The 17,511-nt window shown below is 55.4% G+C and overlaps 2 protein-coding genes and 1 long non-coding RNA gene across 3 annotated transcripts in view; 2 read left to right on the top strand and 1 right to left on the bottom strand.

Annotated features, from left to right (window-relative positions):
• Window positions 1-2,831, top strand: part of PPIE (peptidylprolyl isomerase E) — a 16,915-nt gene extending 14,084 nt beyond the window's left edge. The window contains exon 9 of the mRNA XM_070467192.1: window positions 2,533-2,831. Coding sequence (XP_070323293.1) covers window positions 2,533-2,603 — 71 coding nt within the window. The 3' untranslated portion in view covers window positions 2,604-2,831. The remainder of the gene's footprint in view (window positions 1-2,532) is intronic.
• A 1,549-nt stretch (window positions 2,832-4,380) lies between these two features.
• Window positions 4,381-17,511, bottom strand: part of LOC110139263 (bone morphogenetic protein 8B) — a 42,205-nt gene continuing 29,074 nt past the window's right edge. Inside the window, exons 4-7 of the mRNA XM_070468362.1 lie at window positions 13,068-13,268; window positions 12,264-12,343; window positions 11,649-11,759; window positions 4,381-7,720 (exon numbers count right to left, since the gene is read on the bottom strand). Coding sequence (XP_070324463.1) covers window positions 7,571-7,720; window positions 11,649-11,759; window positions 12,264-12,343; window positions 13,068-13,268 — 542 coding nt within the window. The 3' untranslated portion in view covers window positions 4,381-7,570. The remainder of the gene's footprint in view (window positions 7,721-11,648; window positions 11,760-12,263; window positions 12,344-13,067; window positions 13,269-17,511) is intronic.
• LOC139035273 (uncharacterized) lies at window positions 9,478-12,446 on the top strand. The gene is made up of 2 exons (XR_011487936.1): window positions 9,478-9,545; window positions 10,208-12,446. It is a non-coding gene; the product is annotated as an uncharacterized lncRNA (long non-coding RNA).

Here is a 17,511-nt window from a genome sequence, read left to right as displayed (position 1 = left end):
CATCATCCCCTCAAAAGAAGCCCCACACTCGTTAGTAGTCCTTACCCAAGTCCTTTGTACCCCAGCCCTAGGCAGACTCTAATCTACTTTCTTTCTTTCATGGATTTGCCTATTCTGGACATTTAATATAAATAGAATCATACAATATGTAGACTTTTGTGACTGGCTTTTTTCATTTAGCATAATGTTTTTAAAAATGTTTGTCTACAACATAGTGTGCATTAGTGTGTCTTTTTTATTGTCAGTTAATATTCTACTGTATAGATATACCACAGTTTATTTATTCATAAGTTGATGGACTTTTGGGTTGTTTCTGTTTTTTGGCTATTTATGCTGCTGTGAACATTCATATACAAGTTTTAGTGTGGACATTTGTTTTCACTTCTCTTGGGTATATACCTAGAATTGAAATTGCTGAAACGTTTGATAACTCTATTTTAATATTGTAAGGAACTGCCAGACTATCTTCCAAAGTGGCTGCACCATTTTGCATTCCCATCAGCAGTCTCTGAGGATTCCAATTTCTTTACATCCTCACCAACATTTGTAGTTTTCATGTACTAGTTAGCCATTTGTATATATTTGGGGAAAGGTCTATTCAGATCCTATTTTTAATTGAGTCATTTGTCTTTTTATTATTGAATTATAAGAGTTCTTTAAATAGTCTGGATATAGGTCCCTTGTCAGATATGTGATCTGCAAATATTTTATCTCATTCTGTGGATTGTCTTTTCACTTCCTTTCTGGTGTTCTTTGAAGCAAAAAAGTTTTAAATTTTGAAGAAGTCCAGTTTATCTGTTTTTTTTTTTTTTGCCGGGGGTGGGGGAGGTCACTGTACTTTTGGTATTGTATCTAAGGTTTTACCTAACCTAAGCGTGAAGATTTACTTCCATATTTTCTTCTAAGAGTATTATGGCTTTAGCAAAGACCTAGGTTGTTGATGCATTTTGTATTAATTTTGGGGTATAGTGTGAGAGGATGGGTCCATTTTCATTCTTTTGCATGTGGACATTCAGTTGTTTCAGCACTGTTTGTTGAAAAGGCTGTTCTATTCCTGTTTAATTATCTTGGCATCCTTGTTAAAAATCAGTAGACCATAAATGTAAGGATTTATTTCTGGACTTTAATTCTGTTCCCTTCATCTGCATATCTATCCTGTGCCGGTACCACACTGTTTTGTCTTCTGTAGCTCCATAGTAAAAGTGGAATTCAAGAAATGTGAGTCCTTATACTTTATTTTTCTTTTTCAAGGTTATTTGGGCTATTCTGAGGCTATAGCATTTACATCTGAATTTTGGGATAAGCTTATTAATTTCTATAAAAAGGCCAGCTGGGATTTTGGTACAGATTACAATGAATATGCAGAACAATTTGAGAAGTGTTACCATCTTAACAATATTAAGTCTTGCAGTCCATGAACATATGATGTCTTTCTATTTGTCTAGGTCTTTTTTAGTTTCTTCCAGTGCTGAAAGTTTGTTCATTAGTTATCAGGGTATGCGTTTTATACTTCTTTTGAATTTATTCCTAAGTATTTATTCTTTTTGAGGCTATTGTAAGTGAATCTTCTTAATTTCATTTTCAAATTATTCATTGCTAGCATATAGACATACAACTGATTTTTGTATATTAATCTTATATCCTGCAACCTTGATGAATTTGTTTACTAGTTCTAATACTTTTCTAATGTATTCTTTAGGGTTTTCTAAGATTATGTCATGTGTAAATAGAGACAGCTTTACATTTTCCTTTCCAATAGGATGCTTTTTTTTTTTTTTTTGGTTGGGGGAGCTAATTCCCCTGGCTGGAATCTTTAGTACAACATTGAGTAGAAGTGGCAGGGGTAGACATCTTTGTCTTATTCTTTATCTTAGAGAGGAAAATATCTAGTCTTTTACTGCATGTTTTTTTTTGTAGAACCCTTATCAGATTGAGGAGGTTCCCTTTTATTCCTGGTTTGTTGAATGTTTATTTTGAAAAGATATTGGATTTTTTTCTGCATCTATTAAGATTATTATATGGCTTTTGTCTTTTATTCTATTGATCTGGCTTTTGGATAGTAAACCAAACTTGCATTCCTGGGGTGAATTAACAATTTGTGAGTGACTCTTTTCTGCTAGACTGTGGGCTCCGCCCAGACTTGGACCAGTATCCCCAGGGTTCAATATGTGCCTGATGATGAAGTAATAAGTATTTGTTGAATGAATGAAAGGACAAACCAGTATAAAATGATTGAAACAGCCATGCTGAGTACTTCAGTGACTGTCAGCTGAGTGGAAGACAAGGCATCCGAGACTCTGTAGGTCCCAGAGTCTGAGCCTGCCTGACTGCAAGGCTGACAGTGGTGTGCACAGACACAGTGGGTGACCGCCAAGGCCCCCGGTGCACAGCCCTGTGAGAGAGTGGTGACAGGAGGCCGGGGACCTGCAGACAGAGGCCATGGCGGCTGCTGCTGGGGGGGGTGTGTAGGGCGCATACCCACTTACTCTCCACCCTCCCTGCCCGATTTCCTCCCTTCTGTTCGGCCCGCAGAGGCCCAGGGCAGCAAGGACGGGAAGCCCAAGCAGAAGGTGATCATCTCCGACTGTGGGGAGTACGTGTGAGAGGGGAGCTGTCAACCCGGGGACCGGCGCCCGAGGTGTCCGGTTGGCAGCGAGCAGGGCTTCGCGTGCTGGCCCTTCTCGGGGTCAGCGTGGGGCAGCCCCTCTGCAGGCACAGCCTGCGCCTCCTCCGGTCGTCCTCAGGTGTGGCCTTGGGCTCGGCCGCCCTCCCCACCGTGGACAGCTGGGCATGGCCTTTCCAGGCCTTTGCCACCAGGGCTTCTCCTGGGCCCACCTAGTGTGGATCCTGGCTTTATCTTCTGGTAAAAGAAATCCCAGTTCTTACACTGCTGCCATGCAGCCACGTCCCAGGTGTTTTCAGAGGTTGCCGCTCTGACTCACCTGTCCTGTTGCAACAGACGACAGACCCCCTGTGTGGCCTCCCTCCCCTCCAGGCTGCCCGAGAAGCACCCCCTGGTCTGACCGCTGCAGGGTGGCAGCGCATCCTGTCTTCTCTCTCTCACCTGCTACCAGGCAGGCCAGGTAGATGAGCCAGGCTCCAGTCCTCCCCTCACACCTGCTGGCCTTGGGCTAAGAGGCACTGTAGTCAGTCTCAGTGACCTGTTCACGCACTGTGCATTCGTTGGGCCAATAGAATTGTATCATGGCAGAGTTCAGGGCCCTTCTTTTGCCAGGCCCTGTGCTGGGTCCTGGGGAGACGTAAGAAGACAGAGGTGGTTCTTGCCCTGTCCCTGCCCCACTTGGAAATTGAACTCTGGTGCCATGGTTTGTCGCCTGCTCTAGGCTAGCCTCTCACCCCATGCCACCTGACAGCAACTCAAATGTACCAAGGCTGAGCCCCATCAGCCCATCATTGGAAACCTCCTCCAGGGCTGCTGCCTGCTCTCCTGCCGCCGGCTGGTGGTTGTCCAGATCGAGTCTGGATGTTCAGTAACTGCTGGGCTGGGCTCTTCCCTCAGCCTGTGTTCTCATTTTGGGTGGCGATCAGGTTGAGTTGGGAGGGCGGGGTAGCCTGCTGGCCCCTGGCGCCAGTGCCCCCAGGCCAGATCCTGCAAAGGGATAGCTGCTAGCCCTCCCCACAGCACCAGTGCTAGCCTGGCTCTCTGCTTTCACGTAGGGCTTCGTCCTCTGTGTCTGGCTGGGGCTGCTCCTATGGCTGAGACCCACTGCCGCAGGATCCCAGCCAGGACCCTCACTTCTTAACATAGGCCCCTTCTCACTGGCGGTCAGCTGTGGCTGTCAGCACAGGCAGCAGTGAGGCCAGGAGAATGCCAGCCACTTGGGGCTGGTGTGATGTCCAAGCGACAAGGGGATGTGTGTGAAGCACTCAGACTCAGCACGGTTGGCCCTGGGGATGACATGTGGGCGGGGAGCAGGCTGGTCTGTGGCCCAAGCAGAGAGGACTGGTCACAAAGCCTGGGAAACAAGGGAAGGGTGGGGGTGGGGAGACTTGGTCACTGTGCTTTCTTGATTGCCCTGGAGAGGGGGGACCAGCAGTCTGGCCAGAAATGCTGGCTTGGGAGGAACCATCAGGTGGCGATTGCTCACCCTGTCCTGTGCAAGGGCTGCCCCAGAAACTATGCCACGGTAATCACCTGTGAGCCTTGTGCAGGTGGCAACCTGAGCCTCAGACCTGGTCCAGGTCTTCTGAGCTACTGGCCAGCCTGGTGGCCACACCCTCGCTACCTTCCTTCCTTCCCAAAGCTGCAGGTGATAGGGTTGGGGGCCCCATGCCACCCTCTGGGGAAGGAATAGTGAGCCCTGGTTTGTGAGTAACACAACCTAAGGCAGAAATCAAAGGATGGAAGGCTACTGCAAATTATGTTCCCAAGGGGTATTTAATAACAGAAATGTTCAAAATACGTCATAGATTGAATAATTTAGATCACCAAGCAGTGCACAGAGTATGATCCTAACTGTAAAATAACCCATGTATTATGTAGAAAGACATATGTGCCACGGAAAAACGACTGGAATTATTAACAGTGGTTGTCTCCATGTGGTGAGATTATGTGTTTGTTTTTTATTTTCAAGAGCATCCCCGACACATGTAATATTTTTGAAAGTGAGAAAAGAGGGCCAAATGCTTGCTCAAGGCTTCCCAGTAAGAACAAAAACCCCAGAAAGTTTCCCCTTGAGCTGCACTTGTGAGCAGGGCCATGGGACAGGTAGGGGTGCAGCGCTGCCCCGTCCTCAGGAGAGACAGGATCAAGCTGTCACTGCCAGCTGGGACCCCCTCCACAGACGGGGGTGGGTGTGCAAGTCCACACCTCACCCCAGGAGATTACCAAATTTCTATTTTTTAAGGAAAAGCCCAGTGAGTACAGTAGCACCTCCAAGGACACATTCTGGGAGGACTGGATTTTAACAGGAAGGCATTCAGGAGAGACCCAAATTTGCAAGTTCATTTAAAATAAGGCCACTAATGATACTGTTCATTCAGCATATGTGTGCAGAATCAGTGTCAAGTGTTCCAGACAGACCTGATCCCCACGCTGGCTCTGCCAGGGCAGAACCCGTAGCCCATTCATTCTGCAGAGAGGAAGTCACCAGCTCTGAGATGCACGTGTGGTCCCGTCAACACGAGGCACAGCCAAGATTTGTTGCTGGCAGGTCTGCTGGCTGCCACAGCTACCTCCTCCTGTCATTGCCTCCTTTCCTATGAAATTGTAAGGAACTTTTGGAAGCGTGTCACCCACTTCCCTACATAGAGACACAAGAATAGGGCTTTGTCTGATGAGCTGATGTCTGGTCCAGGCTGGCTCTACAGTCGTGAGGATGTGCACGGGGTGAGGTGGACAAACAGTGCCTTCCACGGCACAGGCCCCAGGCACCGCTGCCTTTATGCCCACCCTCCCCATCATCTTTTACTACGCTGCCAGTGGACCTGAGTTGATCGCCCTTATTTATGCTTCTCATATGTAGCCTTAAATGTGACCTGGACTGCCAAAGGGAACCAGGTAAACGAGATGGCCCTGGTAACTAGCCACTGCCACCTCATCAGCTTTCTGTCTTTAATTACCTCCCTTCTCTGAAGCCTCTTTCTGTTGGATTTCATTCGGTGGCCACATGGATGGTTGAGGGTGCTAGAAGTGTCAGGAAGGCCACAACCACTGGACTCTGACTTTACTGCACGAGAAGGGAGTCGTGTCAGGATCCTTGTGTTCCTTATGTTCCTCACCTTCGATGGGCAGGGCGGTCACATCTTCAAAACATTCACTTCACAAATTTCGCTGGTGCCTCAAACCATACCAGGTTATGTGCTTAGGCAATGAAGAAACCTAACACTGACATCTGTCCAAAGTTTCCAAACCTCCACTGCCCATGATGTTGCAAGGGGAGAGCTCTGAATCAGGCCCTGAAACAGCAGGCTTCAGGTCCCAGGGCCGCTGGGCACTTAGACATCTTGGCTCTGGGAGAGGAGCGGCTCAGAGTCGTAGGTGGATTCTCTGGCCGGAAGGGCCTTTGGAGATGTGACAGTCCTATGTATGTCCTATGTCAGAGACAGGAAATCGAAGCCTGAATGGAAGGGCATTTGCCCAGACATCAGGCAGGTCAGTGACTGAGCTGAAACCAGAATATGGGTCTACTGACATCTGTGCTGGTACGTGGTCCTCTCACTGCCAGCCTGAGCTCAAAGCCCCAGGCCAAAACGGAGATCACTGTCTTCCTGCGTCCATGGAGGGGTCTCTTCCGGTACACTGGCTCCCAGAATCCTTCCCAGGTCCAGGTGAAGGGGCTGCTGTCCTGAAGCAGGGCCCCCTCCTCCATCCCTGCTGCGCTCCCGGAGACCCTCCAAAGGGCACGAAGTGAACTCCCAGGGTGTCATCCTGGGCTGGGCCTGTGGGTTGGGGCGGGCCCAGGATCTGCTTTTAATGATATTCTGGGGTTCAGGCAGTTGGGTTCTGTCTGGTCCACCAGGTAAATTACAGGCTTACCAAGTCAGAAATCAAATAAACACTCCAGGTGGCCGCTCCAAGGAGAACAGTGGTTTCCGGGAACCTCCCCACCCAGCTTGGCCTAATTGCCGCCTGTCACTCCCCTGGCACGGGGCCTTTTCTTTGGCTCACAGGCCCCAAGAAACAGGATGGGACTCCAAGGCACACAGGGTGATGCAGACTTGGGTGATCAGCCTGTTGTTACCTCTGGGTGCTGGCTGACGCCCTGCGCCTGCATGCATTGGATCGCTCCTCAGCGCTGCAGGAGAGAAAGCATGTACAGTGGACTCAGGGCTGCTGGCTACCTGGAATCACAGGCTGAGGGCCTTGAGGCCCTGTTCAGGGTCCGTGGAAGATGGTGACTGATGGCCATGGGCAAGGGGCTAAGCTGTGACATCTGTGCTGTCAGCCTGGACCTCCCTGCAGCTGTGCCCTTGTTTGTGCTAAGAGTTCACTTCATGCGTAAGTGCAAAGCACCACACGGAGAGATGGAGGGACCTGGAAACCTCCAAGGTTCATTGCTTCCCTGGGGGCCACACCTCTTCCCCAGGCAGGAGAAGGGCAGGCCCAGGGAGGAGAAGACGTCCCCACCAGGTTCACACCTAAGCAGAAAGCCCATTGTTCCTTCCCAATGTGCTAACTGCCCACAGGCCAGTTAGGGACCACTAATACACTATACCTAGAGCATGTGCCCCTCTGACTGTGCTGTGCTGGTAAGGGGCAGACCCACACCCAGACCCGTGGTGAGTGGGGCAATCCCTGTCTGCTAGCCTCAGGCTTGTGGTACTCTCAGACCATCCTGGGTCCCACGCAGCTGGAAAGGGCTGGCCAAGGACAGGTCCTAAGATGGGACTTCTGTGCTGACCGCAGCCTGCATCAGCCACGCGGGGTTGGGTTGGACTGGCTACCACACATCCCAGGGCAGGGGGCAGGGGGCCTGGGGAGGACCAGCCCGTTGGAGGATGTGGGCAGGGGAGGGGGGCCCTCACTGCCGCCCTGCCTGAGCTGTGACGGCGCTGGGGGTCTCCTGGCCCCCGCGCCCGCGGAGGGCCGGCCGGCGGGGGCAGGGTGTCAGTGGCAGCCGCAGGCGCGGACCACCATGTTGCGGTGCTTGCGCAGGATGACGTTGTTGCTGCTGTCGTAGTAGAGCACGGAGGTGGCGCTCAGCTTGGTGGGCGCGCAGCACGCCTTGGGGACCGCGTCCGGCTTCATCAGGTGCACCTGCCGGGGAGGGGGCGGCGGGCAGAGGCGTGAGAACCGCGGGCTCCTCCCGGGACCCCCGTCCCAGCGCCCAGCTCCTGCCGCCTGGGGCTCCGCCGCTGGCCCCTTCCCAGCTCCATCGCCCCCCCCCCCGCCCCCCGCCCCTCTGCCCTTCCCCCTTCCCCTCCCCTTTGCCCCCTCCCCCCTCCCCCCGCAGCCCGGCCGGGCAGGTGCTGGCGTCAACTCTGCCTTGGCCCCGTCCCCTTGACCCTGGCCCTGCCCACTGCCCTCAGGCTCAGACTGAGCATCTGGGGCTCCTGCCACAGCCCCTCCCCTTAGATGGGACGACCCTGACCCTGCGGGTCCCCCGCACCTGTGCCAGCGCCTGCTTGGCGCCGCTGCAGCACCGCCTCCCCCTCCCCCATCTCCTCTGCTCTTCCTTCGTCCCTGGTCGCTTCTGTAACATCCCTTATCGTGTCTTGTACGCATGAGCTGTTTCTGGTCCATCCACCCCTCCAGTCTGGGAGCCGGTGAAGGTCCCTGTTACACCTCTTAATGCCCAGACTTCCAGGCTCACCCTTGGGGTGTCCGACACCATTGTTTCTCAAAGCACCTCCACCCTTGTAATAACTTCCAGGCTGGGACTGTTGTGGGCGGATGACCGCTGGGGGCACAGGGGCTGAGTCACCTGCACAGTTGCTTGGCTGAGGCTGGGCAAGGGGGCTACCCTGCTCCCCTCCTGCAAACAGTTCTACCCCTAAAAACAGCTCGTCTGAGGGAGCTTCTGAAGCCTCCACACAAATATTTATGCAGAGACTCGGCAGGATGAGCTGCAGTTTGTACTGGACTCCTCATCAAGGCGCCACAGGGACAGGCCCTGAAGGCACCCGCTGCCCACCCCCACCCCCCGCCCCGTCAGTCAGGGCCTGAGAGAAAAGGGAACCTGCTTCCATCCACCAGACCTCCCAGCCTTCATGGGAGGCTACTGAGCAGGACCTGGATGAAGCCATCTGAAGTGGGGGGTGGCTGTCAGGCACCCCAGAGCCCAGCCTTGTCCCAGGAGCCCCAGCTTGGATCCAGCCTGCTGCCAGGACCGTCAGCCAGGCACCAGGCTGGCCTGAGGCCCCAGGGGGAGCTGAGGCCTCTGTGGGGATGTCTGGCCAGACTGGGCTGTGGGGATGCTGCTCCCCAACTTCCCGGTCTCCACGTGGGGTGGCTGGGCTTGGCTTTCAAAGGCACACATGAAAGAAACCAGGCGACACTGCCCGCCTGCGCCAGCCGTGAGGCTCTACACGGCTCAAAACCCGGGAGGGCTTTTCCTAGGTTGGGACAGCACCACAGGGGTGCAGCGATTCTGGAAGTCCATCCTGGACGGGGCTTCCTCAGGTCGACAGAGAGGACGGACAGCCTTTGTTCCGTCCATTCAAGAGACTGATCTGCAGTCTGATGTGCCTTTCCATTGACGTCACTGTAGAGCCACGTGGGAGACCAAATCAGAGGCTCTGAAACTTATTGGCTGTGCATCATTCAGGAAAAGTCATGCCTCTGTGGACCTCAGTTTTCTCCTCTGCCAAATGGGTATAATGGTGCTTTCTCGCTTCCAACACAAATGTATTTCAGACACATGCCTTGTGCCAGCCCTGCCCAGGTGGAAAATATAGAAATGTCTCAGAAGTGGTCCCTGCTCTCATCCTCAGCAGGACAGGAGGGGAGACAGGGGAACATTCCAGCAAACACCCAGGACCCCTGAGGACAGCACAATAGTCAGAGCAGTCATCCTCGCTCTGGGAGCATGAGCACTGGAGACCGACGCTGGCTGGGAAGGACCCAGAGACAAGGCAGCAGGGTGAGCAGGAGCTGGCCTGGCCCAGGGTAAACAAGGATGCTCCAGGGCAAAAGAGGGAGATAGGAAACGCAGGGAGGTGATGGCACTGGGACGTGGGCTGGGGTACGCTGGGGAGGTGGGTAGGCCAGGGAGGGGCCCCGAGTCACAGGCCAAAGGCTCAGACTTCTCCCCCCGGATAAGGGATGCCATGGGGGGTTTCCTGGCCAAGGAGGTGGTCACATTTGTGCTTTAGTGCCACCCTCTAGCTGCTGCATGGGGAATATGGGGGGTGAGGCTGGAAGGACCCACTTCCTCCTTGTCGGCCCCAGGACACCCCAGCCACCATCTCACCCCCTCCCTCCCACCCAGGCTCCCCTTCCTCCCCAGGCCTCTCCAGGGAGGAGGCCCGTCCTCGCCCACCTCTCCCACCTCCGCTGTCCCCCCAGAAAATCTCTTCTGCTCTCACAACTCGGAGACTCCAGACTTAGACCCACCCCCAACCTCTCACGTAGGGTCCTACAGGGCCTCTCACATAGAGGGGCAGAAGCAGAACCACTGATTCCCTCCAATCCTTTCTTCAACCCAGCACCTTCGCTGCCCCCTCCTCGTCCTGGGGGAGGGTCTCACCTGGAGGCCTGGGCTCCTGCCCTCCTGCCTCCACCGTCCACTTCTCACCCCACCAGGTGCCTGGTCCTCCTGTCGGGACCATAGCAGCTCCTCACTCCTCCCTGCCTCCTCCACCCTCGACGTCACGGTCTGTCCTCCTGCAGCAGCCAGAGATGCTTCCAGAGAGTGCCCAGATCATGCCCTGCTTTTCTGAAACCTGCTCCACCCCTCAGTTTACTTGGGATTAAATCCACCACCTGCCACCTTAGGAGGAACCCCGGGACAGGCCCTGCCCAGCCCAACATCACCTGCCTCCGTCCTCCTCCCTTCCAAGCCAGGGTCCTTGAGCCCTCCCAGCTCACCCCAGTCTTCGCTTCCTCAGGGGACCCATCGTGTTGGCTGTCCCTTTCTTCTCGTGTTCACTGACAGCCTCCCCCGAGGGCAGCCACTGCCTTGACAGCACCTAGCACAGAGCTAGCGCTCCCTCCTGCTGACTGACAGCTCGGGGACTGAGGGGCGGGGCTGCTGCAGAGCCGGGGGACCAGTCCTGGGGGGCAGTGCCGTCATCACCCCGTGCCCCCCTCACAGGGCAGAGAGAAGCCCACACACCCTCAGCACCCCTGAGATTCTGCAAGGAAGGCGGCTCCTGGGGGAGGGGGTGTCCGGCAAACCCCACGTGACCACCAGGAAAGGAGGCATCACCGGGGGTCCAAGCTGCTTTCTTAAGTCACTCACTCACTCTGTGGCATCACCTTGAACAGCCTCTAACTAGAGTGCCCAGGTCAACATTCTAGAAATAAGCCTCAGTACACATACACACAAAAACCACTGCAAACACTTAGCAATAAGCAGCCTCAACCATGTTGCTACTAGAAACTTCCAGCATTTAAAGTTACCCCAGACACCAGGGCATCAGAAGCCCTGAGATCTGTAGAAACACAAAGAGTGAGAGGGACCCGGAAGGAAAAGGAGAGGAACGGGAGGGGCAGCCGAAGCCAGAGGGCGCAGGGCGCCCCATGGGTCTCCTGCGGGAAGAGAGGACAGAGCGTCCACGTGTGTCACCCAGCCAGGACCCCCGGGGTGTGTGTCCCACACAGGAGGCCACACTCGACAGTGACCACGGTGCACATGTGTGTCCCTGGGGCACAGGTGGGCGTGTGGGACGCCCACCTGTCCTGAACGTGCTGTGCCTCTGACCACCAGCAGGCAGGCCCACCCAGTGGACGTGAATGCCCCCATGTGCACGTGGAGTGCACACGTGTGTGTGTGTGCACACCAGTCAGCAAGAGCCTGCTGCACGCTCAGGTGCATGGGAGGCAGGGTCTCCATACAGAGCGGCCACACTGGGACCGGTCTCCGTACGGCTGTGGGATTTCACTGCACGTGCAGGCAGGAAGGTCTCCATGTGAAGAAGGCTCCCTGACACAGCAGTGCCACCATCACCTCCTGGCTGCACGCCCCCCTCCCCAGGGCGAACCCCTCCCCCGGGGTGTCCGGGCAGGAGGGCGCGGTACTGACCAGGGACTGCAGGATGGCGTGGTTGGTGGCGTTCATGCAGGAATCCAGCGGGAAGGAGCACTCCCCTTCACAGTAATAGGCTGAGTAGCCTTGGGGGGCGATGACCCAGTCCTGGGAGGTAATGGGAGAAGGTGAGTCCCATCCATGCGCCCTCCCAGCTTTTCATCCAGCACCTGTCACAGCACGACTCAGGGCTGCCCCCTCCCTCCCTCAGCCTCAGGACACCTCCCAGGGCAGAGTGTCCCCCCTACCAGGCCAGACATCCACCAAAGTCCCTCGGTGGGCAGAGCTGGGCACGAGCTCCATCCCCTTCAGCGCTCAGCCGCGTCCTCCCCCGCCGCCCCGGTCACAGCCCCCCCAGAGGCACAGCCCACCCTGGCCTCAGCTTTCCTGCTGCAGCTCTGACATTTTCGGCTGAGGACTCGGTCTCCATATTCATGGTTTTACAAAACAGCACTTTTCACTATCAAAGCAACACATTCTCCCTTTAGAGAACTTGGAAAACAGAGGAAAATAAAGACAATCCAAGTTCTCCGTGGGTCTGCCTCCCCTGGGACGCACTTGGGGTCTCCAGGTGGGGACGGTCGTTTAGGAAAGAGGAGAGTCGGCACTCACCAGCCAGCCCAGGTCCTGGAAGCTCACGTACAGCTCGTGCCGACGGCACACCTGCCGGCCGTGGGAGCCGTGGACATCGTCTGCGGGGACACGAGGGGCAAGGACTTTGCTGGGCTGCTGCTCCCAGGATGGGGGACGCCATGACGCGCACATTTGTTGAATAATAAATGGTGGGAAACTGACCCATTTGGTCTCGTGAAGCCCATGTCTGCAGCTCTGCTGGTGCCATGACCCAGTTCAAGAACTTTCGATGGCTCTCTATGGTTGCGGTACCCCACACTCAGCCCAGCCTCCCCTGACTTTCAGCCTGTGGGGTCCTGATAATCCAGTAAAAGCCCCGGGGGCCCTCGGCCATCCAGGGGCCCCTCCTCCTCTCCCCCGGAGTCACCCCGACCTCCTCCGCCTGTCCTGCCATGCCCATTCCACAGGACAAGTGGCTCCCACTGAGGCCAGGCAAAGGCTGGCTCCCGTGGGGGAAGGGCCCCTGGTGGCCTTGACCCGGCGGGGCTCGGCCTGGTGGGGTGACCTCACACACACACCTGGAGCAGCCCGGGGCAGCACCGAGGCCCGCAGGGGCCCCTGGTTCTGACAGAGACCAGGGCGAGGCCTGCTGAGCCCCCGAGGGCAGAGAAGGGACTCGGGCGGTGCGGGCAGCAAGGGTGGATGCGCAGAGCCCCGGAGACTGTGGGGGCGTCGCTCCGCAGGGGCAGGGCAGAGGGTGTCAGCAAAGGCGGCGGGGTGACCGTCGGCCTGACCGCGCTGAGGCCAGAGGGGCTCCGTCCCCGCCTCCGTCCCCAGGCTCACCGAAGATCCCCGGCAGTTTGTTCGGGGGCGGCAGCTCGTTGGTTCTTTTCGGCGGCCTCCTCTTCAGGGGCCTCACCGCTCGAGGGGCTCGGGCGGGGCCCGGGCCGGGGCTCGCCCTGAAAAAGGTGACCACGAAAGGCTGTTTGGAGCGCGGAGCCTGTCGCCCCAGCAGACCGGCCAGGCCAGGATCCACGCTGCGCCCTGAGATGGAGAGAGCAGAGAGGGGTCACTCGGGGGCGGGCGCTGCGCGGGGACACAGCGGGGACCTCTCTGTGGGCGGGCCGGGGGCTCCAGGCTGAGACCTCGGGGCACCCACTGGGCCTGGGTTTCCGCCTCTGAAGCCCCGGGTCCCCAGTCCAGCCCCAGCCCCGCAACCTCCCTGCCCGCTCTCCCCCCACCCCACTGCCGGGGCGGCGCGGCCACGGGGTCAGGGAGGGGCCTCGCGAGCGCAGGGTCAGGATTAGTGATGACTGAGGGCGTCTCTGGTGCTAACAGCGCTTTACAGACTTCAGTCAGTTCACGTGAGGCTCTCAGCCGGTCTTCACGGTGACCCTGGACCCATCATTTCACTGAAAAACAGCCGCTCAGTGACAGCCCACAGCCCCACTGCCGGGGACTCTCAGAACCAGGGTCAAACCTCCATCGTGGGGCTCTAGCTCCCACCCTATCCTACATCCTACATCCTGGGGATCAGTGTAGGATTTACAGCGCTCACTGGGGAAAGGGTGGGCTCAGTGCTTGATCTGCTGATACCGCCCCCTAAAGCCCCCAAAGGAGACCCCAGGCTCAGCAGGCAGAGACATTTACTCCAAGTCCCAGAGTCGGGTTCAAACACAAGCATCTAATCCCAGAGCCCAAGTTCTTGTCCACTTATGTTCTTAGCCACCAGGTCTGTGGTTTAAAAAGGAAGAAAGAGAAAAGGCTGCAGGCAGAGACACAATTGGGGCTTTAGCCTCGAAGCAGTGATGCTTGTAAAAGCGGAATTTTACCCACATCCGCTTAAAGCCTGAGGATGCAGGAAAAACACTGATTATCCCTGGAAAAGTCGACTCCACCAATAAAACTATCTTCCTGTACCTCTTTGTATTCCCAGTGATCTCTTGCTTTTTTGTCAAAGTAAGGTAATGACTGTACAAAAACTTAGAAAAAATATCACCCATAAATCCGTCCCCTACTCCAACACATTTTCATTTTCCTGGGATATTTTGATATGTTAATTTAAATCGTGAGCATAACAAAGAATTCTGTATTTACTCCCAACTTTTCCAGATCAACTTTTTCTCCATTGTTAAGTCTTAACTATGAACATTTCAAATGTCTTCCCTTGTGGCTCAGCTGGTAAAGAATCCACCTGCAATGCCAGAGACCCGGATTTGATGTCTGGGTTGGGAAGATCCCTTGGAGAAGGGGAAAGCTACTCACTCCAGGATTCTTGCCTGGAGAATTCCATGGGCTGTGTAGTCCATGGGGTTGCAAAGAGTCAGACACGACTGAGTGACTTTCACTACTTTCACTTTCTTGAGGAGATATAGCTTAATATTTAGATATTAGTTCATCTTTAGACATTTAGGTTATTTACTGGTTTCATCATAAAGATGAGAATATGATAGAATGTCTTCATTTCCTTTCCTTGTGGGATTTTTTAAGGAAATAGAACATAGTCATGTTAAAAACAGAGACGTGACTACAGGTTATGTTTCCTAAAATACGGGACCTAGCGTCCCACTTCCATGTACATTTCACCTCAGTGTTGAAATAGTGATGCATATGCAAGTATATGTATGTGTACCCACGTGCACATTGACACAGCAAGTGTACATATATACACATACATAAAAATATGTGTTCCGTTAGTGAATCTCATGATCCTCCACTGTACACTACAAGTCAGGGACATTGACTGCCCAAGCACAGCCTGGCTCAAAGGTTAGTCCTTAAACATCTGTGGTTTAGCCCCAAGTCCAGGGGCCAGAGTTGCCTGAACAACTAATCAACCAGAGACTAACTTTGACCTATGACATCACCTGCCACAACATGCACTGGGCCCATCAGAGGGCTCAGCAGAGATGACCCTGCTGAGACAGGAGCCGACACTGAAGGGGCCCAGGGAGAAGCCGTTCGGGGAGTTTGGATCATGGCAAGTGAGGGACACAGGAAGAGCCGGCCCGTGAGGAGGCGAAGCCACAAGACACACAGCAGCCCCTCCGCAGAGGGAAAGGGCCCGAGGCACCAGGAGGTGGCCAAGGAGTGACACAGGCAGGCGGACGCTGTCGGCCACGCGGCAGTGGAGTGGAGCTCCACGCCCAGCAGACATCGGGGGTGGCCTTGGCCCAGCAGCCCTCCGGGCCTGTGTGCGCAGCCCCGGGCCTGTGAGTCCCTGGAGAGCCCTGTCCACGGACGGGCCAGGGAGACCTTCAGTGCCCCGAGGCTGGGCCCACTGCAGGCTTTTCTTTGTGCAACTGTCTGATACTGGGGTTTCCTGGGCGCAGAGAGGTGGGGTCACAGGGCAGGCCTGGGCTGTCCAGGTGGTGGCCCCCAGGCCGCCTGACTCTGGCAGGACCCTTTCAAGAAAGCAGAGCGGGAACTCCAGGAGCCTCTGGGGCCCAGAGTCCCCACTCTATCCCTGAGCTGTGAGGGTGCCAGCAGGCACGCCGTCCCTCTGCAGGGGACGAGGGTGTGTGGCCACGCCTGGAGATGGGGGCCACTGTGGCCTTCCCTCCCCCACTGCAGGCACAGATGAAGATGCTGCTCTTCTGGGCCAGGCGGGCCCCCGACACGTCCAGCCTCCTCCCATGTCTGAGTCTTCCCCATCAGGACCCAGGTGTCATGGCAGCTCCCCTGCCCGTCCCATCCCCGGGGACTCAGCCCCCGCCCCCTGGGCCAGGCCAAGGTCGCTCCCATCCGTCCCCAGGCCTCTTTCTGCCCTGGGTGCCACCTGACCCTCCCTGCAGCCCCTGCCCCCTTCTCAGCCTGCAGTCATGGGTGTCCACGTTGAAGGACAGTCAGGACGCCTGGGGACCCTTGGAGGGAAACCAGCTGTGACCAGGCGTGCCTTTGTCCCGCGGGTTGTTTCCTCGCCAGGAGAACTAGGAACGCAGTGCTTTTCCTTCTTTCTACTGTTGACCAGCCCTCTCACTGCTCTGCTTCTGGAAACCTCTGCCTGTCCTGGCTGCTGCGGGAAGACCTCTCCTGACACCCAGGGCACGTCAAGTCCTCGTCTCAGAAGCCCCGGAAGGTGCTGCACCGTCCACCCGGTGACGCCCATCCCCTGCCCGCCTGGTGACGGTCCCCTGACACCCCGTGGCTGTCCCTTCAGGGGCGCTGTCTCCACTTCAGGATCTGGGCCTCCTGCCAGGGTGAGGCTCCAGGGAGGCCTCTCCGAAAGGCCTTCCTTAACCAGCTGGAGCTTCGTGTTCTTACCCACGAGCTCTGTGCAGCCCTAGGGCCTCACTGAGAAAGCCTGAGTTCCACGGCAGGCCTGACTTTGAACCCTAGACACACACACACACACATTTTTTTTTTTCTGTTTAGTCTGTGAGACTGTGGATTCAGGATGAAGTACCTCTCCGCCCCTCTTGGGTTTCAAGGGAGTATGAACAAGAGGCCGGTTTAGGCTCCCTGACAGAGCGGAAGGGTCTAGTGTCTGATCTGGATAACACAGGAACACTATGATTTGCCATGAGAAAACCCACTGAAGTCCATCGGTCAGGTTTCTAGAACTCCTCCTACCTAAGTCACCGCCTTTGGCCACACACAGGTAGATTGTTTATTCAGAGGAGACTTCCCTGAGGAATGCTAGCACCCACAGTCTCTCCCCCTTCAGTTGCCCCTGTGACGAGTTTACTGGCCGCCTAGATGGTCTTTTTCCCTTCTAGAGACATCCATTTAGCTACAAGAAGGAGAAATGTGGGAGGCAGAGGAGGTGAGGCTACAAGTAAAAGAGTGACAAAATGAAAGGCCCTAGAAAGAAAGTCAGAGGGCCACAGGAAAAACATCTTTTATTCAGCCGGCATTTCCATTGGTCAGCACTGCAGTGGGCCCCGCCCACTCCCCTTCCTCTGTATAAAAGGAGCCCAAATTCGGACTGGGACAAGATAGAGTCTTTTTTTCTAAGACACTAGCTTGCCATCTTCTTGGTCTGCTAGCTTTCTGATTAAAGTCTTTCTTCCTTGTCCCAACAACTTGTCTCCCAATTTATTGGCCTGACATTTGGTGAGCAGAACTAGCTTGGGCTCAGTAACAAATTTTGGTGAGCCAGCCAGGAGCCTTGATGCTTGTGGCTAGCTGGCCCCAGTTGGGGAATTTTCCAGTAAGGCCTTACGGAGCTGCTGGGACCACTTGTCCTGAGGATCTTCCCTTCAAAATTCCCTGAAGTGGCCCTGGCTGCCCCAGTGCATGGCAATCGGAGCAAGGAACTGACATTCGGGAGCCAACAGTTTCCCTA

The sequence above is a fragment of the Odocoileus virginianus genome, chromosome 5, assembly GCF_023699985.2.
Source record: "Odocoileus virginianus isolate 20LAN1187 ecotype Illinois chromosome 5, Ovbor_1.2, whole genome shotgun sequence".
Classification (NCBI taxonomy): domain Eukaryota; kingdom Metazoa; phylum Chordata; class Mammalia; order Artiodactyla; family Cervidae; genus Odocoileus; species Odocoileus virginianus.
This window is presented reverse-complemented; position numbering and strand designations above follow the sequence as displayed.